At 55.3% G+C, this 14,470-nt stretch overlaps 1 protein-coding gene across 2 annotated transcripts in view; it reads left to right on the top strand.

Annotated features, from left to right (window-relative positions):
* The window catches only part of TTC7A (tetratricopeptide repeat domain 7A), a 120,546-nt gene extending 107,045 nt beyond the window's left edge, over positions 1-13,501 (top strand). For both annotated transcript variants that reach the window (XM_060606522.3, XM_060606532.3), the window contains one exon: positions 11,227-13,501. In XM_060606522.3, the coding sequence (XP_060462505.1) occupies positions 11,227-11,448 (222 nt within the window). In that variant the 3' untranslated portion in view covers positions 11,449-13,501. The remainder of the gene's footprint in view (positions 1-11,226) is intronic.
* Positions 13,502-14,470: the final 969 nt, after the last annotated feature.

The raw sequence follows: 14,470 nt of genomic DNA, 5'->3' as shown, positions 1-14,470 counted from the left end.
CCCAGCGGCCCCCAGTCCGGCAACATGGCGCTCAGGACATGGGTGCCCAGGGCTCGGTGACTTTCCGTGGGAAGGTTTGGAGGCAGAGAGCAGGATGCTGGTGTTCTTGGCCTGGCCTTGCCATTCTCTTTCTGGGTGATCGTGGGCTTCTCTGAACCTCGGTTTTACTTATCTGTGCAGTGGGGATTCTCTGGTGCAGGAAACATTTACTGAATACCTGCTCCAACAGTTGGTATAGTAGACTAGGGATAGCCATTTTTTTCCCTTCCTTCCTTAGCTGCTTTGAGAGAGCCAGTATCAGGATAAATGTAATGATCCGAATGTGTACAGGCCTGCACATGCACAGTGATTTTTGAAGTATAATTCATGAGCCTACCATTAGCTACACGGTCTTCCCCTGTCAGGGTCCAGGTTCCACCCCAGATGTCCCCCTTTGACAGTTCTTTAAGGGGAGCAACCATAAGGGCGTCACTGACACCTGCCACATGGAGAACACAGAGGGATCAGACTGACTCCAGATGGCTGGAGGGTTATCATTGCCAAAAGGGGTCTGATTCGTTCACGAGAAGCCACAGGGAGTTCGATTTCCGCTCAGTGTCAGGAAAAACCGTACAGCTCTTAGAATAGTCCAAGTACAAACTCAGGAACCGTCTGCTGAAGACACTGCCAACAGAATGGAAACACCACTTGGGGGAGGAGCTGGGCCAAGTCATCTTTACAAGGTCCTTTCCAGCCCAAGAGTCCCTGAAAACATTACAGTAGAGACTCCCAGCTCAGCTATTACTCCTGCTGCCCGATTTCTTAAAGGATATCTACTTTGGACCCATGTGAATGTTCAGCGTTAGCTGAAGAAAGCCCACGCAGTGACATCACACCTGGCCCATGTTCCCCTCCACATGGCTCTGTGTTGCCTTGCAGTCTGCTCAGCAAATGTTTGTTTTTTGCAAGGCACGTCCTCCTTCCTCCCGCAATTCAGACATGAGTTCCTCTGACAAATGCCTCCCCGGAGGTCACATCCAGACACTTGATTAGGGAGGTGGGAGGGAGGATGTGGGCTCTGTCATCAGGCCTGCAGCCAGGCAGAGATGTCTGCCTTCCACTGCGCTCACGGATATGTGCCTGCCGGCTCAGTCCCTAAAACCCAATAACAAGTACAATTTTGAAGTAGCAGTGTACCATTTTTCATTTATGCTTATTATTGTTTGTAGCGATTTTCCTGAAATTGAAGCAGTTTCCTAGGGTGGGTTTCCATGGTAACTCAATAGCTGTCCAGAGTGGCTCCCTGCAGATGTTTCTGAAATGGTCCCTTTTCTCTTCCCGGGGTGCCTTGCTGATTTGATGAAATTAGAGCAAGTCAGGGCCAGGCCTGCCCACTGTTGAAAGTTACAAGCAACCAGAGGGGCAGTCGGCTCTGGCGTGGGCAGCCCATTTGCTTTCCACATGCTCTGTTCCTGCCAGCATCCCACACATATGCATGAAGAATAGCAAATTGCAAGCCTGGAGATTTACTAAGCACTCTTTCCCCAAAGACACAGGAAGGAACACTTTGGTATGTTGATCACCAGCATTCCCTGATGTGAGTGCCTTCCCTGTGCTGGCTTCAAACTCAGGACATCTAGGATCTAATCCTGGCTCTGGCCCCAATTCACTTGGGTGATTTAGTAAAAGACACACTTAACTTCCATGTTCCTGGTGTCTCCTTTTGTAAATGAATAATAATCTACATCATTCCTAGGTCACTTCTAATCAAATGAGGTGGCACATGTGAAAGTGCTCCTAAAAGTCTTCAGTGCAACATCAGAGAAGGCAGAACAACGTATAAGCCTCTAATCTCCAGTCCCATACCCGTGACAGACATTGCTAATCAATCACAGAACTTTTTCTCACCAAGCACACACGTGACCTTTAGATGTTCTTTACCATGGTGCAACATCAGGGGAACCACTACCTGTTGGTCTAAGTCAACTTGGCATTTATGTAAGGGATTTGCCATAAAAATAATAGAGTGACGGAGACACATCAGTTGTCTCAACCTTCATGAACTCTGGAGGTGGGTGCATTCTTGGAGAACTATCCAGAGAAAAAAATGTGAAGGGGAACTGATACCCATCCAGACCCCCATGCAGTTAGTCATTGCCAAGGCAGGTTCCCAAGGAGTGCATCCTGGCCTTGCCACACCACGGTGGTTCTCTAAGGACATCAGCCTCTGTCTGATAGGGGCAAGGAGAGGAGAGGCACCCCTCCCCTAAGAGCACAGCCACCCACAGGCTGGGCCAGGAGAGCTCTGGGTCCCTCGGTGAGCTGTGTGGGTGCCACCTTCAGCCTTACAGTCCTTAGGGCAGGATCGTCAAACACCAGGGGGGCCAGCCTCAGGGCCTCTCCCTAGGGCTGTGTGCATGGGGACAGGAACTTTGAGGACAGGCCAGAGAAAGCTTCTGGGAGTGGAAGGTGATTGCTTTTAGGAGGCAGGGTCCTGGCATTTCTAAGAAAATGAACTTTGGCCCCGAAGCAGGTTCTCTACTCTCCGGGTCCTGCCACCCTCCCTGCCCTGGATGTGATGGGAGGCATTTCCATGGTTCAGGCTCCACCCTGGTCTCAGCTAAGGCTTTTCTACCCAACAGGCAGGAAAGAGACACCAGCTTAGCGGTGCTTTGCCAGGGAAGTCTCCACTGTGCCTCAGCAGTGCCCCAGAAGTGTCTGTGCCATCAAACCCCAGCCCTGCAGGCAGCCACCTCCACTAGGCTCACGGAGGGCCAGGTTGCTTCAGGAGACTGCCAGGTACAGAAAGAAAATGCCATGCTCTCTGCAGATGGAAATTCCCAGTGAAATCTCAGGAGCAGATCCTAACAGTCTTTGCCAGCTAGGTCTCAGCCTCCCCACCAGGTAGCCAGAAACCCTACTCACTCAGCCTGGGCGTTCAGCACTTAATTTACAGGCAGAAGAATCTCGTTACGGAGGGGAAGCCTGAACTCGATTTGCCTGCTCTGAGGAAACATGAGAAAGGAAGCAGAGGAGTTGGCCCCCAGGTGACAGTGTTTCAGAAGGGCTCCATGGGCTTGGTGGAGAGGAATCTGAGGTGCCTACACCCCTCTCTCTCTGAGCCTGTCTCTGCCCTGCCACCTCTCAGGAGTCCTTCTGCATCTCCAAGGGAACAAGGATGCCTGGGGAAGGCAAGGAACCCAGGAGGGACTAATGGAATGGTCAAGTCACTGAGAGCCCTCCCAGGAGGACCATGAGGTCCCCTGACTTTAATGGTGGGAGGGTCACTAGCCTCGGCCACAGGCTGACTCATTCTCCTTGCCCGCCCCTTGCTTGAGCCAGGAGTGTGGATGCTTTGATGCAGCCTGTCTCACTGCAAGAGACAGCTCAAGAGCGTCGGCCAGGAGTGGACAGGCATGCTGCATCCCTGCACCTGTGTCTGTGGGCGGCCCCCACCCTGCTGTCCCAAGGACAGGCTCTGGGGTTTCCTCGCGCCTCTCTGGCCAGGCTTCCCTGCTCCTCACTGGCTCTTGCCCGTGGTCATGCTTTCTTCGTAGGCCGGAGTTCCAGGCTCTCATTGCTCCATCTCCCCAGAACGCTTTCCTCCTTGGGCACCCCAGCAGCAAGGGGGGAAACTGCCCTAAATGAACTTTGGCTCCTGTGATGTAATTCCTGGGGATGTAATTTCTGAAGCAGTCCTGGCCAGGTGATCCAGCCTCTTCTGTCTCCAGATGCCCCTGGAAAGACAGGAAGACAGCGTTTCTGTCATCCATTACCCCAATGAGAGTGGGGCAGTGAATTATTTCTCTGCATTCGTTCCCTCTCGCTCCCAGCATGAAGTTTGCTGCCTCGTTCCTCAAGTGGGCTTGAGGGATCAGGGGCATGGCCATAGTGTGGCCAGCTCAAGAGACTCTGGCCCCTCTTTCCCCACGCTGGGACTTGCCGCACCTGCCCTAAGTCCCTGGAAGCTCCCCACCACCATTCCTGCGCTCCCTAAGGCGAGGCCTGAGTCAGCCAGGACCAGAGCTCCGCCCTGCCTGCCCCGAGGTTCTGGGCTAGGCCTTTTGCAGGTGCTGTGGGAATCCTACAAGCTCTGCTGTCTGAGGCCAGACAGGTGAACTCTGGATGCACAGAGCTCCTGCCATCCTCCTCCCCTGACTGGCCCCATCCCCAATCCTGGAGGGCAAGACTAGACTGGAGAGGTGACACATCTAAGACCGACAGATAGCCCTGCCATCCCTTGAGTTCTGAAAGCCTTAGAGATTACTTCCCCTCACTGGCTCAGTTTTCTCTTGTCTCAAATGGGGATAATAATTCAGGTCCTTGTGACCTCAAAGGGAAGATTTTAGGGCTCAGATAGGCTGAGTGCTGTGAAAAGGTAAGTCAGCACCAGGCATTTTTGTCATCATTCGTGTGGAGGATGTGATAGCAAATGGCCTAAGGCTGAGCTCCACCTGTGACCAGACTGCTTGACTTCCTGCTGTGGGACAAGGGTCATTGGCCCAGATTCCCTTGGGCTGCCTGGTGGCCCATGGTGCCAGCAGGGTGCTGAGAAGGTAGGGAGGGGATGCTGGGCGAGGACCCAGGGCCTCAGAGCTCCCTGTAGTTTTCCTCTGAAGCTGTGTGGCTGGGTTTTTTTCTTTTTATGTTTCTATTTATTTTTGAGAAAAAGAGAGAGAACGAGCATGAGCAGGGGAGGGACAGAGAGAGAGGGAGAGACAGAATTCAAAGCAGGCTCCAGGCTCCGAACTGTCAGCACAGAGCCCAACACAGGGCTCAAACTCAACAAACCGGGAGATCATGACCTGAACTGAAGTCAGTCAGACACTCAAGCGACTGAGCCACCCAGGCGCCCCTGGCTGGGATGGTCTTTAAGCCCCAGTGTCAGAGCCAGCTCGTGTCTAGAGGTTGGAACACAGCCTTCAAGGCTAAGTGACCTGGACTTGAATCCTATTTTGCCTATATTCACTATTCCTCCATGACCAAGTCCTTCAGCCTCTCAGAACCTCAGTGCCCTCATCTGTAAAGTGGTAATCACAATGCCAAGCACCTAGGTCTCTTGTTAGAATTAGGTTAGGGGCACCTGGGTAGCTCAGCGGGTTAAGCATCTGACTTCGGCTCAGGTCATGATCTCGCAGTTCATGAGTTCGAGCCCCATGTTGGGCTCTGTGCTGACAGCTCAGAGCCTGGAGCCTGCTTCAGATTCTGTGTCTCTCTGAGCCCCTCCCCTGCTCACACTCTGTCTCTCTCTCACAATAATAAACTTAAAAAAAATTTTTTTTTAAGAATTAGGTTAAATAATTGTGTAAGTGAATGGCCCAGTGGTTGGGGTTACTTTTACCTTTTTCACTGTGAAGCACAGCTCCCAGGCAAAGTTCAGATGCTCTTTGTTTGCAGAGGGAAGTAGAGCCAAGAGCCAAGTTCCAGAGATTGTTTGTAGCAGAGCCTCTCTGTCCTTCCTGAGCCCATCAGGCGAGTCTGGCCATGGCAGAGATGTGCAGGACCCGGGCCCCAAGTGCCCTGTGCCTGGGACAAGGGTATACACAGTGCAAGGCCATGCTGACCTTAGCCGAGAGCAGGGAATGCCTGCTCAGTAGGCAGGAGTCTGAGTTGAGGGTGAGAACAGTTTCACAGCTGGGCTCTTCAGCTAAACGGGCATGATGTGAGGCTGCTCGGAAGAGCAGCAGGGAAGGCCAGGTTCTAGGGAGGCCCTGCTTGGCTTTCCACTATGGGCTCTGTTGTGGTCAGGCAGGCTCAGCCTCTGCTTCCTGACTTTCAGGAGGAAAGGGTCCTGAGCAGCTGAAAAGTGAAACCCAGTGCCTGGCCCTCTGAAGGTTCCCTGCTCTGAATGAGACTGACAAACACACAGATGAGCAGGTTTTCTGGTTCCTGGGGCCTGATGCCTCAGGGTCCAGGACACCCCACCTGCTCTAGGCTTCTCCCTCCTTGTTGGCTTCCTGAGCTGTGGCAGGTGGCTTTGAGAATGCAGGCAGCCTGAAGGAACCGGAAGGCCCGGAAGCCTTGTGCTGGGTGTGCAGAGACCCTGAGTTCTCTCACACATATACAGTCCCTCTTCACAGTCAGCTTCTGCCCTACCAGCTCCGGTAGACGGGAACATTGCTCTGTTTGGCAGGAAAGTTCAGCGGGAACGTCTTGTTGGCCATTTGACCTCCTCCTGCTGTGGTTTTATTGTGAGTTTTCTCTCCCTCTTCCCTTCCCAGTACTACCTGAGGTCTACATTCCCTGGTGGGAAAGTAGAGTGGACGGGGAGGGAGAAGGGAGTTCCAAAGGCTCACTGTGTGGGGAGGTGGGAGGGCAAGGCCAGCATGGGCCTCACTGGGGTTCAGGCCCGTGCCTACCCACCTCATTCCTGGCCTGACACAGCCCCCAGACCACACGGCGCACCCTCAGCCCTGGTTCAGAGACCTTCAAGAGGGTGAAGGCAGGTTCCCCTGGCTCTGGCTCAGGACTTTTGGAAAATCTTGGGCTTCACTGTGGTCTCCTGAAGTCCTCACCAACCCTGACAAGGAAGTGGTGCCTTCTGTCAGGCTGTCATAGACTCAGGTCAGAACAATAGTTAAGCACTGTCGGCTTAATTTCGCTCCAGAATCGATGGTCTGAAAGACTCATCGTGTCTGGAGCGTGCAGCAGGGTCCAGCCTTCCCCTTGTCCAGTATGCCAGCACCCACCCCTCCTGCCCAGAGAAAGGAGCTTCTGAAATGGCACCACCCCACTCACTGCCCATCACAGGGCATTCACTTTGAGAACATGAAGTCCAGGCTCCTGACCTAGCCCTGAGGGCCTAGCTGTGCTCCTGGGTAGGCAGAGCCTCCAGCCGGCCCAGAACCTGAAACCAGCCCAGAATGTGGGAGGAGGAAAGGCCCAGCCCCCTGCCTAGGGACAGGGCTGGCAAGGGAGCCCCCCAGGACGTGATGGGCCTTCTCATCAAGCCAGTGTGTATCTCTGAGCCTGGCCCTGGCCTTGTGAAGACAACCCCCACCGAGAGGCCCACCGAGAGGCTGAGCCTAGAGGCCCACCGGTGTTCCTGGACATCTCACCTCTGTGAGGGTGAGGGACAGGAGGAGGAAGGAAGACCTGGGTTCTGCCACAGGAGCATGGCCACCTCTGCTACTCCCAAAGACCCCCACCTTGCTGGGCTCCAAGTGAATCAGTGGAGCTTGTCAATCAGGTGCTGGGTAGAGTCTAGAAGGATTTGTGCCCCTTCTCCTAAAGGGGAGGGAGGACCAGCCCCGGGGGCCTTGGAGCTGTCCCAGGTCCAGGAGGGATGTGGTGCTATGTGGGCTCTGTTCTCAGCCTGGAGAGACAGCTCATTCCCAGTCTGGTTGGACAGGTTGAGGCTAACACACCTGGGAGGACCTGGGGCCTGCTGGGAGGTGGGGGGGTGGGGTGGCTGAGCTGGAGCTGGAATGTGGGCCGACCCCCTCCCCCCACACACACCACAGGGTGTGTCAGCCTCAGGGTGGGTGGAGGGAGCAGCCTCAGAGGTGACCCCACCCCAGGCTCCTCCCTGCAGCCCTAGGGTCCCCTGGAAGAGGGCTCCTGGGACCAGGAGGCTCTAGCACCTCTAGCTACTTCCCTGCTTCCCAGCTGGAAAGGCTGTTACAGAATCCCAGGAATGTGCCTTGAGCTCAGAAAGAAAATTCCCAAAATAACTTCTATAAATACTTGAGGGTAGGGACAGGGAGGGAGCTCTCAGCCTGGCCTGCAGCTGGCCTAGCTCTAGGGGCTGCTTCCCAGGGCAGGCCTTCCCTAGAAGAAGACAGACACGCACACGCACACACAGGAGCGCGCGCGCGCGCACACACACACACACACACACACACACACACACACACACACAGAGTCAGGACCTTCCTGCTGCCCCTCCCCTCTGGGGGACAGTGTCAGGCACTGAATTAATGGGGTGAAATGCAGTAGCAATTCTCAAAAAGGAAGTTGGGGGCCCTTCTTTCCCTTCTTCCCCATCCCAGGCCCATGTACCGCCCCCCCCCCCCCCAGAGAACCTAGTCTTCCAACAGGGAGGGTCCCCCTTAGAGAGCCCCTCGGGCTACCTGTCCTTGTGGCCTAAACAGGGCGGTAAGCATGCACACTGCCTATGGTGTACCTGGCTCTAAGCCTGGGACATTTCTTTTGAGCTGCCATCCTGTGAGGAATAGCAAAGCAGGCAGGAGCCAAGGACCCTGTCCCTCCCAGCCTAAGAAGGGGGCAGGGCAGGGATCCCACACCAGAGCCCACAGTAATGGAGCACAGTCTCAAGGTGATGGTGTGGCCAGGAGATGCTGATCTCGGGGAAGGCTTCCTCGGGGAGCAGGCTCCTGGGTGGTTGAGATGAGGCCAGATGCTGCCTCGTCTCTGAGGTCCAGGAAGGGAGGGAAGAAAGAATGGATGGAGTTGGGAATTTCTGGGAACTTCCCCCATAGCCCTGCCTTCCCCGAGCGACTGTAACCTGGTCCCTCCCACAGGCGCAGTGCTCAACTGCCATAACATTGCTTGCTAACTGCTACGGGTGGTGGCTATGACATCTCCCAGGTGAGGGTCAAAGGCTGAGTCACCAACAGGTCTGGTTTCTCTTGGCACAGGTGCCCCCTGGCCAGAGTCAGGTAAGAGTCACCAGGGACATTTGGATGGAACTGTGTTCCCACCATCTCCCTGGAGACCTATTCTCTGGTCAGCTGGGGTGGGGGTGCCAGGAGGGCGATGGAGGGCCCTTGGCACAGCGCCAGGCTGGGGGCAGAGCAGGTGAGACCTCACGTCTCCCCAAGGCAGGCTCTGCCCAGTTGTCAGGCAGCAAACAGCTCTGAGTTGCTACCAAACATGAACAGGCTGGTGTCTCAGGCAGGTGGCAGCAGATCCTGTTACAGGCCCTGGGCCTCGGGGCCCCAGCCTGACCCCAGCCCGGTGTCTCCTTTCAGGCTCTGAGGTCAGCACCCCAGGGTGTGGGGGACATGATCCAACCCCACCCCAGTCCCCAGTCTTCACCCACAGAGAGCCTTGCCTTCTAGAGGAACCACTTCCTACTACTCCTTACTCAGGCAGGACCCTCCGTGCATCCTGGGGACCCTTCCGTTTGCTGTCTGCCCACCGTGCGCCCTGACTACATGATTTCAAACTCATCACTGCAGAACCTGCACAGTTACCCACTGGGAAACACCGTTCTGTTCCCTGGGTGCAGATGAGGAAACCACAGCTCAGAGAAAACGGGCCACTTGCCCACGGTCACTGCGCTTGTCAGTGGCAAAGCTGGGATTCCAGCCCAGCCGAGGTCTTCGGGCTGAGGAGCCCTGGCTTTTTCCTCTACATGAAACATGCAGAGGAGCCTTCTGCAAACTTCCTAACTGAGAGTCAAACCAGGAGAGAGAGAGAGAAACACACACACACACCCTGTTCAGCCTGCAGGGACGTCTGGCCCCTTTCCAAACACCCACACACTTCTTGAGATCAGGGGTTTTTGAACTCCGTTTTAGCAGTGGAGCCCTCTTGTCAAACAAAATCTCACATGGAAGCTCAGTATAGAAATCTTGGTGTATAAGATCACTGCAGCCCTGCCATCTCTCTGGGAGGCTCTGCTGGCCCTCCCCATCTGTCCTCTTGCTCCTCCAGGGGCAGCCCTCACAGGGCTCAAACCTTCCGTTTTTGGTGCTTAATTTGGGTGTCTGGCAGCCTGTCGTCTCGCCTTCCTCCCCTCCTCCCTGTGGGCTCTGTTCCATTGTGAGCTGCTCAGGGTCCAGCTCCCAGGCCATGCGGGCAGCGCGGCTTGGCCTGGAGCCCTGCTGGCCAGACTGGGCACTGCCCTCTGGTCCCAGGCAGCCCTGAGTCAGCATGGCTCCCATGTGGCTCCGCCCTGCCGCAGCTCCCCTGTCCTCCACCACATCCGTGTGGTTCTCTGCAGACAGCTTCACCCTGGGTTGAAGAGGCACTGTGAATATGGCTCCCCATTGCTTTCCTGGCCCCTGGCCACAGGACCACCACTACCTAGCGCCTCTGGAGAGGAAGAGGCTTTTCCTAGGGCTTCCTGAGCACCATCTTTCACTCTTGCCTAATTGGTCGTGTTCCAAGCTCTCAGAGGACTTTATGAAGTCAGGCATGTGCATCTTCCCCAGTGGGTCTCCATAGCAACAGGGCCTAACTCTGGGGAGCGTGGTGAAGAGGAAAATGTTCCAGCTAAAAATGTACACGGCCATCAGTGGGCGAGCACCCAAGAGGGGGCTCCAGGCATATAGAAGGCAGCTTCCCTCCCCCACCCCAGCCTCCGTCTGTCCAGGAAGTCAGTGTTAGGCTTTACCTCAAATCTCTGAATGAGAGGAGGGCCCCCTGTGCTGCCACCCCGTGCCTCTGAGGGCTGGAACACAGATCAGTGGGATGGCACAAAGCAGCCTTTCTGGGACTGGAGGCTGCAGGGGGTTCTGGCTACCCCCCTACTCACCACCCAATCTCCCACCTCCAGGCACCCTCCCCAATATGAGTGGAAGAGGACATAGAAGGGACGGGGTGCCAGTTTCACTTCCCAAACGTTTATGACGATTCCTGTCACTTCCTCTCTGCCACGGGGGTTGTTGAAGACAAACAGCAGCACCAAGCTTCCTAGCCACCCCTGATCCATCTCCCCAGAGCCTCTCCTACCTGGCATCCGCCCTCCTGTGACCCTCACCTGCCAAGCCATCTGGGGACCCCAATGTCCCAGGAAGACCACTGCTGATGCAGGCAGAGGAGCTGCCCCCACCTACCTATAGGCTTAAAGTTGTAGAGTCTGAAACCCATGGCACACATCCCTCAGGGGGAAGGGTCCCACCACATGCAGCAGCAAGGCCTCAGGGTAACACACCCATTTGAGAGCTCACACATGCCAGACACTGTCCAGGTGCTTTACATAGACTGACTCCTGTAAACTTGACAAACCTAGAGGTGGATATTGTGGTCTTTCCCATTTACAGATGAGGAAACTGAGGACCAGAGAGAGGTAACTTGCCAGGATCCCCAGCTATAATGGGGAGATGCAAAGCCAGGTCTGCTGACTTGAAAGCTCATCCTTGGGGCCAGGAGGGACAGCACTCTCACAGCGGGTGATCTGGGAAGCAGGGCTGGGGCGGGGAAGGTAGGATTTGCATGGGTAACAAGAACGGTCACTTGATGGTTCCCAAGCCTGAGACTTAGAGCCCTGCCCTGATGGCCAGGATGCCCCTGCTCCAGGATGCCCTTCACTAACCTCACCCTGTGCTTGCTCCCCAGGGTCTGATGCTGAGTCAGCTGGGCCACAAGAGTCTGGCCCAGAAGGTGTTGCGGGATGCCGTGGAGAGGCAGAGCACCTGCCACGAGGCCTGGCAGGGCCTGGGCGAGGTGCTGCAGGCCCAAGGCCAGAGCGAGGCCGCCGTCGACTGCTTCCTCACTGCCCTTGAGCTGGAGGCCAGCAGCCCAGTGCTGCCCTTCTCCATCATCCCCAGAGAGCTGTGACATTGCACAGCAGCAGCAGGGTGGGAGGGGGCTGCCCTAAGGAGTAGGGGGCAGGCAGATGCAGGCAGGCAGCAGGGAGTACAGGGCAGGGGTGATGTGGGACCTCAGAAAAATACATCTCTAGGGAACACTTCTGCAGGCTGCAGCCCTACTTCTCCTCGCCTCCCCCACTCCAGCCCTGCTTTCCTTCCAGGGCCAGCTGGGTCCGGGAGCTGTTCTTCTGGAGCTGGGTGGACCAGAGTTGCATCAAAAGCAAATTCTTTGCTCCTTGGGATTCAGACAGACATTGTGACGTTTATGAGCAAGGAAGTAGCTGGGAAGCCACATCAGCATGGGGGCATCTCTAAATGTGTTTGTGCATCATCTAAATGTACAGTAAGGGTCTGGGTCTCCTAGGTACTTCCCCCCCCCCCCCGCCCCCACTGTCTAGAAGCCCCCATACTATACCTACCACCTTCCACATCCCTGACCCTAGATTTTCCAGTGACTTTGCACAGGTATTAGCCTTGAACTTCAGCTCCCTGTTCTCCAATACCAAAGATGAGTGCCACAAGCTGCCCTCTGACTAGGCCATGAGGGTTTTCTCCTGTTCCTGACTCGGTGCCTCGAGAGATGGTATGCTTGGACCCTAAGTGACTTACAGTCATAGTGACCAGACTTGCTGCCCAAGAGCACAGGTTGGGGAGCCTTACAGCTGAACTTTACCTCTACCTGTGCCTCTGTGCCCAGGGAGTCCCAGGGTCCTGGTCTCAGCCCCAGTCGCACTACAGGGTTTTAGGTAATTCTCAGGTCTTGCCCAGAGCAGTCCGGGCTTGAAGATTCTGCTGGCAAATGGGAAGAAGTTAGGACCTCTGGGTCCCTCTCCCAGGTTTGAGTAATTGGAGGATGCCCAGCTTTGCCCCTCTTTGCCCTGTGAGGCCAGTTGGGCCCCACTGCTCTTCCCCTCTGCTGCCAAGTGCCTTTTGGGCCTCTGGTGCCTGACCAGGGGCACCGAGCACCAGCCCTAACTCTACTTCCATTTCTGCCACACTCACCTTTCTGGGAATTCCCCAAATGGCCCCCCTAGGCTCTAGATCCTAGGATACAAACATGGCAGCTGGGCCCAGTTCTTCCTAATACTTTGCATCAACATGCTCCTTCAAGCCTTAAGTTTCTGGGCTATGGGTACAATGCAGAACCCTCTGAGGACAATGGTATGAAGAGGGGCAGTCTCTAGGACTGACCCCAGCACATCTCACCACCCACAGCCCATTACCACTTCAGGCTTTTATGGGTGACCCAACCCCCACCCCCACCCCGCCCATCAACCTGACCATTTGGCTCCCCCTACCTGGGGCCCAGTGGGGACTGTGGAGACCAGAGGAGGGGACAGAGCAGATCCTTGTCAGCAGGGGACCTGGGGCTGGGGGGTTGGGTATCTTCCCTGTCGATTCCCTTAGCCCTGCTGTATGATGCTCTTGGAATTCTCCCCCAAGAAGTCAGCCCCTCCGGCCTATCAGGGAATTCCTTTTTTCTCTGCACTTTGGGTTTTAGTTTTAAAGCTCCATCTGGTACGTCTCTCTCATCTTAAGATGAGAGTGTGTGGACAGACTGGGCAAGGGCCGCCCTGGTTTGACATTGCCGAGTCTGCTCCTCAGAGGGAGACCTGTCCTCCTCACCTCACTGGCTCAGCACTGCACACCCCCAGGGGCCTCCCAGAGAGGGCCTGCCCCTCCTGGCCTTCCCACTCCGTAAGGAGCACTGCAGAGGACACCGGATCCTTCACCGCTTGGTTGAAGGATCTCTGTCTCAATGTGCACATGTATAAATATAATATATATATGTGTGTGTGTGTGATAGAGATCTATTTTTATCTGAAATTCTATTAGGAAAAAAACTAAACAGAAAAAGCAAATGCTATTGATTTGCCTCAGGGTGCCCAAAGATTGGTAGTCAGTTATTGGTAATAGGAAAGGCACCAAATGCATTTTGGCTTGCAGCATTCCTCTGGAGAAGCCTCAGAGGGCTGGGCCAAGCTGCTGGCAGTTTGAAATAAAGGTCTTGGATAAAGAGACCCTTGAAAGGGACACAGCGTGTTCATTTCATCCAACAGGTATCCTAGAACAGGCCTTGAGCGCCTAGTGACGGGGGAGTATGGCATGGAGGAGAGAAGTCTGAGAGGTCACCAGGACAGGCCACACTAGTGGGAGGGGTGCGGGGGAGGGAGGGGCGCAGGAAGAGACTTTGGTTTGAGCAGGTGAGAGCAGAGAGGGCTAGGGAGGTGCTGAAACCTGGAGGTGGGTGGAAGGAGGCAGAGGGGGGTCCAGGCGGCCTGCCACCTGTAACTCAGGTGGGCCTGAGCCCCCTGCTAACTCTCTAGCGCCCAGCTGGGAGAGACCAGGGCCAGACTCGTCATCCGAACAAGAGAGCATGCCCTGCGGGCACTGCTGGTGGAGCATCTCCAGCACCTGGAGGAGAAGCACCAGGAGAGGGCTGCGTGGTGAGGATCCCGGCTGCATGCATCCTGGTCCGCCACCTGCACTATGAAGTCCATACCAGTACGCTCCTAAAACGTGTTACACCCATTTCTAATAGACTACATACACGTTAAAAACATGCATCAAAGTTTTGGAGGATGACGTAAGTTTGCACAGAAGCTCTTTTTTCTTCACGTGCCCCAAGATATCAACTGATGCACCCCCAGGACTGCAGCCACCTACTCTCAAGAGAGCTGCCCTGGAGGCTTCCCCTAGAACTTGGCCTACACAAGAACTTCCCACTCCTGTGGCCTCACAGCAGTCTGGCCTCTGCTCCCAACCTCAGCCCTATGCTTGGGGTGTGGTTTTGCTGTTCCAGAGAGGAAGGGCCTTTTTTGGAGCTGGTGGGTGCCAGCTTTCACTTTAATACTTTAGGAAACAGTCTTCAGTGATTTAACAATTAGTATCAGATTATTTATCTCCCACCCTCACCCCCAGCTCAAGGACCCTGGTGAGCATTAAAAGGTTGCCTGAGGCCATAGGTGGTGTCACATTGTCTGCCAGCC

Source organism: Panthera onca, chromosome A3 (assembly GCF_046562875.1).
Source record: "Panthera onca isolate mPanOnc1 chromosome A3, mPanOnc1 haplotype 2, whole genome shotgun sequence".
NCBI classification, from domain to species: domain Eukaryota; kingdom Metazoa; phylum Chordata; class Mammalia; order Carnivora; family Felidae; genus Panthera; species Panthera onca.
The sequence above is the reverse complement of the archived record's forward strand: the minus strand, read 5'-3'. Positions and strand labels throughout refer to the sequence as shown.